The sequence below is a fragment of the Protobothrops mucrosquamatus genome, unplaced genomic scaffold (assembly GCF_001527695.2).
Source record: "Protobothrops mucrosquamatus isolate PMUCROS unplaced genomic scaffold, P.Mucros_1.0 scaffold7110, whole genome shotgun sequence".
NCBI classification, from domain to species: Eukaryota; Metazoa; Chordata; class Lepidosauria; order Squamata; family Viperidae; genus Protobothrops; species Protobothrops mucrosquamatus.
The window spans coordinates 600-7,451 of NW_015392918.1; the positions used below are offsets into that span (position 1 = coordinate 600).

At 51.7% G+C, this 6,852-nt stretch overlaps 1 protein-coding gene across 1 annotated transcript; it reads right to left on the reverse strand.

Annotated features, from left to right (window-relative positions):
* Window positions 1-831: 831 nt before the first annotated feature.
* LOC107300447 (GTPase IMAP family member 8-like) lies at window positions 832-6,248 on the reverse strand. The gene is made up of 4 exons (XM_015829772.1): window positions 6,173-6,248; window positions 3,212-3,828; window positions 2,063-2,117; window positions 832-1,597 (listed from the first exon to the last, which is right to left on the reverse strand). Exons 1-4 carry the CDS (start codon window positions 6,246-6,248, stop codon window positions 951-953), a joined length of 1,395 nt encoding a protein of 464 aa, XP_015685258.1. The 3' UTR covers window positions 832-950.
* Window positions 6,249-6,852: the final 604 nt, after the last annotated feature.

A 6,852-nucleotide genomic window follows, 5' to 3' on the forward strand; every position in this document is an offset into this window, starting at 1 on the left:
CTGTTTGCCTTAAAGAATTCTTTATTCAAGAAGCGTAATATCGGCGCTAATGTAATCGAAGCCAAAAACTGAATTCCCCCCACCCCGAGCACATAGTATCAAAGCACAATTCCCTCCTCCAATTAACAGTCATAAATCACATTCCCCAATTAGTTTTAAAGCACGGACTTTCCCTCCAGCTCTGGCCAATTCTTATCATCTCTTCTTTCAACAACCTTGATTCTCAGCATTATTATGTCTAGCTGAACTCTCATGCACATCCCCCCCTCCCCAGCATCATCTAACTCTAAAAGCGAAAACGAGAAAATGGCGGCATCTTCCATCTGCTGTCAAAGCCAAAACGTCCGATGTTAGCAGCGTTGACGCCGAAGACCTTGAAACGGCCGTCTCAAAATCACTTGGGGAAAATTGCGTGCCGAGTTTGCGTTGCATTTTCTATTTGTGTTCGCCCTCCATTGCGGACCATGTTGCGAATGCCGAGCTTTCCTCTCAAGAGCAAGAAGCACGTCTGGAATTTGACCCATCACACCGCAAATTCGAAGGAACTTTTTAATGAAAAAAAAAAACACTGACTGAGTTCCGGAACTAAGTTGCAAAACTGTGTAGCCAGAAACGGGGGGAAAAAAGCTGTCGTAGCGTTGTCGTCGTAGCGTTACTGTCATTTGGTTCCACGTACTTGTGCGAGGAGTTTCCTTCATTAATGTGTGTAAAAATTAAGGAAAGGAACTGTCTTCAGCTGGAATCTGACTTAATTCTACCAGGAAGCTCTCTCCAGCCACGAGGGCAAAGGTTAATGTCAGCGAAACAGGCACATGTTTCCCACTAAAAGTGTGGTAAGTGGGTGTACATTGATCAGGTTTTTTTGCTCAAGTTTTAGACACTGGTGGTACGCGAATATTGTCATGTTTTAAAGGTGGTAGAATCTGTGAAAAGGTGGGGAAAGGCGTGTGTTAGAAAATAGGACAAAACGAGGAGGCACGGATTATTCTGAAGTTCTCGATATCTTTCTTCAGCATGTCCTCCGTGTAATAAAGAGCATCTCCGTTCTCGTATACGAGCTGGTCAATCATCTTCATCAGTTCGGCCACCTGAGCCTCCCGTTCTTCTCCTTCGGCCGTGTTGTTGAAAGCCAAGTAGCGGTTCCCACATTCAGCAAGATATTTCTTTTGCTCTTGGAAATACGTGAAATTTTCAAGAGAACGACCTTCCAGCTTATCTTTCTGGGTGAACAGGACGATCATATAATTCCGGCCTTTCTCGCTGAAAATCTCTTTGATTATCCGAGCCGCGTCTTTCTCCTCCTGGGAGAAACGGTCAGGGCGCATGACCCAGAGAATAACGTGGGGACCCGGGGAGCATAACTTCACACAGTTGCTCACTTCATCAGCATTTTTCGGCTCCGGACGCCCGGTGTCGAGGAAGCCAGGTGTATCGACAACCACAATCCTCCTGCCGTTCCACAGCACTTCCTCCTTTCGGCACCGTTTTGTATCGGACATAGGTGACATCCCAAAGACTTGGCTTCCCAGGATTGTGTTTCCCGTCGCACTTTTCCCACTTCCGGTCCTGCCCACGAGGACGATCCGCCGTTCGGGCCCTACAACCCAAAGGGGAGAGGAAACACGAAGGGGAACCAGTCAGTCAGTGTACGGCCATCGTAGCCGGTGCGTCGTGGTTGACTCGCAACGCAGCTTCGCGTGCAACCAAACGATTGGAATGGGAGGGAGGGAAATGAGGAAGGCAAGTCAGCCGGCTAAAAGCCCGAGACAGACCTGACACGACAAGGTGGTCGTTTGGCTGGGAAAGTCCGAAGTTGTCGACTTTTGTTGCCGAAACAAAGTGAAGGCCAACGATTGGCGGACCACGGACAGTGGGAGGTCTGGGGGGAGGGGGAACGGAAAGATTTCCAATGCTGTTTGCGCATGAAATGGTTAGAACCGGCTTTTCTCCTTCTGTAACCCCACGGAATCGTCAGTAAAGTTATACTCTTGGTAGTGGGACCCAGGAGTGTCCACCCAGGACAGCGAGTCCCACGCACCCACCCAGGGGCCAAAGATTTTACCTCGGATGCTTCCAGCCATTTCCGGACGATTGGCACAGGCCGAATCTGGGGGTTTCTGGATGAAAAGCAAAACAGAATCAGCCAAAGGAGTGACTTACCATGCTTAGAGGTTGCAGGGAACTCCCCCCCCAGAAGACACAGGCAGGAATTGGGGGGAGGGGGTTAAAAGAGGGTTACCCCCTCCTTCGCCGCCGCTGCTGAGGCAGTCATCCTGATCCTGAACCATCTGGAGGACACTGGAAACTGACTGATACATCAGTGAGCTGCCCTGGTAGACAGTTTACACCCCTTCCTGGACCCCTTTCCTGGATCCCCTTCCTGCACCTCCTTCCTGGACCCCCTTTTCCAGGAGTGTTCCCCTCTCCAACCTCAGTACACTGATTACATTGATTACATTGTGTGTACGGGTAGTTTTCGAGTTACAACCGTTTAGCGATCAAAGTTACGACAGCACTGAAAAGAATGACCTTTTTTTTTTCCACACCGACGACCGCGGCAGCCTCCCCGGGGGTCACGTGATTTGTATTTGGATGATTGACAAACGACTCGTATTTTATTATGGTCGCGGTGGCCCGGAGTCACACAATTCCCTTCGGCGACCGTCTGATAAGTCAGTCAACGGGGGAGATGGGATTGGGGGGAGAGGGGTTGGAAGAGGTTCTTGCCCCCCCCGTCATTCCAGCCCTCCCCCTTGTTTGGCTGCCTGGACAGAACCCAACTGAAACTTTAGGAAAGGAAGAAGCCCCTCCCCAAATTACCTAGAATGTCCCCCCCGCATCAACAGAGGTGGTTCTGTGCCACGCTTGTAGCTACGTCCCTCTCCCTTTCTCTCACCCTCCCTCCTCTGCCTTCCTTTGCTCAGAAGGAAGACAGGATCCTGAGCGATTCAGCTGTCCGATTCCTAACGTTAGGATCTCGGCTACTGATCTCCATCCATTAGCTTCCCTCCTTTCCCCTCCCCCCTCGATTGCCTCTCCTAATATGAGGGTCTCAGATGTCCCACCCATCCATTGGCATCTCCCAGAGAGGAGGGAATCCCTTGCTCTTGTGTAATTGGAGCAACTCCACTAGATGCCCCGAAAGAGCACCGCCCTTGCCCACTTTCACTCTGCCATTTGATTCTGCTCTACGACGTGCTGGTTCCGGTACCTTGGGCACCTCACGCAGCTGGATGACGTAGTGTCTCCCCCTGTTCTCTGAAACGACTCTCTGCACCATCTCCATCAGTTCCGAGACCTGCCTCTCCCGCACGGCTACCGCGGCCTTGTTGCTGAAGCCGCAGAAGCGGTCCCCACACTGCCAGATGAGCTCCCGCAGTGCCTCACTGTTGGACTTTTGGACGTACTCCTGCAGGGGGTCCCCGCCCAAATCCTCCAGGCAGGTGAAGAGGACGATCATGCGCTTGGCGGACTCGGCCCCAAAGATCTGCCAGACACGCTTTGCAGCTGTTACATCTTCGACGGTGAAGCGTCCCAGCTGGGTTACCAAGATCAGGGCGTGGGGGCCAGGCTGGGAGAGTTCGACGCAAGCCCTGATCTCGTGTCGCACAAACTCCGTGTTGTCTTCAGGATCGAAAATGGCAGGCATGTCGATCACGGAGACCTTTCTGCCTTTCCAGATTCCCTGCCCCCTTTGGCATTTCAAGGTGATGGTCTTTGCTGACAAGACGGACTCGAATTCCCTCCGGCCGAGGATGGTGTTGCCCGTGGCGCTTTTCCCACCTCCGGACCTTCCGACCAGGATCAGCCGGAGTTCGGCATCCTCCTCTGTGAGTTTGGAAGATAATGTTACAAAAAGGAATCCAGATATTTCTCACAACATGTCGGGGCATCATTGAGCAGACTGGAAATGGGGACAACTTTTGGAAAAGAGTCAACCTTGCCCTACAGGGGTTCAGGGATGTTTTCATATCACTCCCCCAGAGTTGCTACAATGGGCTGCTCAGCGGTGCAGATTCACACAATGTGTGAACCCCACTTTAGCAGATGTCCGAAAACAGCCACTGTGTCCAGCCCCCACACGCAAAGCCAGAGCCAAGCAAACTGTGACTGAGCTGTGAGGAGGCTCAGGGCTGCTGGTGCGTGCTGTGTGACGATGGCCCTGGGCCTGGGTACGGGCGTAAGACCACTAGGTGACTACGCCAGACGCTATCCAACAGGATTGGATATGCTGATCGACGTTTACCAGCTGCAACCGGGACTGGCAACTCTATCGCTAAGTGCCACGGCCACCAAGCGAAAAACCACATGACCATGGTTTTTCGCTTCCGGTTCCATTCTGAAGGGAATTACCAGGGTTGTTAAATGAGACACCACAGGACACGAGATCTGCATCGCGAGAGTGGCGTCCTCCGTCGATTCCACTTCTGGGAACCTAGTCGGAAAGCTTACAAAGGGCGATCACATCACCATGGGAGGTTGCAATGGCTGTGCTGGTTGGGAAGGGCCTGAAGGATAATCACCTGACTGTGGGATGCTGTGAGGCTTATAAATGTGAGCGCTGCTCCAAAAAGATATTGTGTGTCTTTTCCCCCGACTGTTTTTAATTTCGATCACTAAACGAGGCAGTCAGCAAGGGAGGACTTATATGCAGGCTTTCAAGAGCTGATCACCGTTTCTGTTTTCATGTGAGATCCCCAATGCGGAGAAGGATCCTCCATGTGCAGGGGGGAGGCGGGAGGGGAGCTGCATTTCTGTATAAATAAATATATCCATTGCTTCTTGTCCTGCCCTCAGGTGCTTTGGAGAATAGCTTGTCTCCCTTTTCTTTCTGGGAAAGAAGCGCCTGAAGGCAGGACGAGAAGCAACGGATGGAAACCGACCAAGGAGAGAAGCAACCTAGAACTAAGGAGAAACTTCCTGACAGTGAGAACAATTAATCAGCGGAACAACCTGTCTCCAGAAGCGGTGAATGCTCCAATGCTGGAAATTTTTAAGAAGAGGCTGGACAGCCATTTGTCTGAAATGGTATAGGGTTTCCTGCCTGAGCAGGGGGTTGGACTAGATGACCTCCAAGGTCCCTTCCAACATTATATTATTATTATTATTAATCATAATCATAATAATCATAAATTTTACATTCATATTCACAGCAGACAAGACAGTCAAGAACACAGTAACATCCTGAGGTAAATTAAACAGCAGGCAGAACACAAGAGGAGAAAAAAGGCGGGGGGAAAAGGGAGACGCCTCCTTTACCCTTGGGGCAACCAATCACAGCGCAGATCGCCTCATGCAGGAGCAGACAAGACAGTCAGGAACACAGGAATATCCTGAGGTAAATTAAACAGCAGGCAGAACACAGAGAAGAAAAAAGGCGGGAAGAAAGGGAGACGCCCCCTTTATCCTTAAGGCAACCAATCACAGCGCAGATCGCCTCATGCAGGAGCAGACAAGACAGTCAGGAACACAGGAATATCCTGAGGTAAATTAAACAGCAGGCAGAACACAGAGGAGAAAAAAGGCGGGAAGAAAGGGAGACGCCTCCTTTACCCTTGGGGTAACCAATCACAGCGCAGATCGCCTCATGCAGGAGCAGACAAGACAGGAACACGGGAACATCCTGAGGTAAATTAAACAGCAGGCAGAACACAGAGGAGAAAAAAGGCGGGAAGAAAGGGAAACGCCTCCTTTACCCTTGGGGCAACCAATCACAGCGCAGATTGCCTCATGCAGGAGCCAGCCGTCTCCAACTAATCAACTACAGCTGTACATTCGCGTTACTGTTCCAGCCACTAAATTCAATATCTTAACAGGTCATCACAGAATACAGAATCACAGAGTTGGAAGGGAACTCAGAGGCCATCTAGTCCAACCCCCTGCTCGAGCAGGAGACCCTTACAGGATCATAGAATAACAGAGTTGAAAGGGGCCTCGGAGGTCATCTAGTCCAACCCCCTGCTGAAGCAGGAGACCCTTACAGGATCATAGAATAACAGAGTTGAAAGGGGCCTCGGAGGTCATCTAGTCCAACCCCCTGCTCAGGCACGAAGCCAACACACACACACACACACACAAACGGTCCACGGAAAAACCCTTCTCTATGGAACCTGCTCCCCGGTGCCCCAAGGTTTGGGGGTCTCTCTTACGTCAAGGAGAGGAGAAGAATTACCTGGTCTCTCAGCTGCCGTAACTTCCATTGTCACGTCTTCTCCTTCTTCGTCCGCAGGACGACGAGGAGCATCCATCAGGGAAACTGGAACTGGATAGAAGCCGGGTCTGTGTTTGTGTGTGTGTGTGTGTGTGTGTGTGCGTGTGTGTGTGTGTCTCATCCAAACTGATCCTTGGTTTGTTTTCGATTCTAGGTTTCAGGCAGCACCTCCTAGTCCAGTGGTTCTCAACCTATGGGTCGCGAGCCCATTTGGGGTCGATCGACCATTTCACGGGGGTCGCCAAGCAAGGCTGTCCGCCATTTTTTTCCCCTTTTCCGGCGGGTGCCTTACCTCCCTTGAGCTGGGCCATCTGGTGGTCGGCCTGCTCCGTCTCTGCCGCTTGCCAGCTACGCCTCGGCCGGCGCAGGGGGCGGAACCACGCATGCGCGGCGCTCCCGGGCAGGGAAAGTCCTCGACTTACGACCGGTTGGGTAGTTCTCGACTTACGACCGGTTTAGTCCTCGACTTACGACCGGTTTAGTCCTCGACTTACGACCGGTTGGGGGTCGCGGCATTAAAAAGGTTGAGAACCACTGTCCTAGTCTGCCTCAAGATCAGGATACAGGGGGGAGGAGGAGGGGGAGGAGGAGGGGAAGAGGAGGAGGAGGAGGAGAGGAAGAGGAAGAAGAAGAGGAGGAGA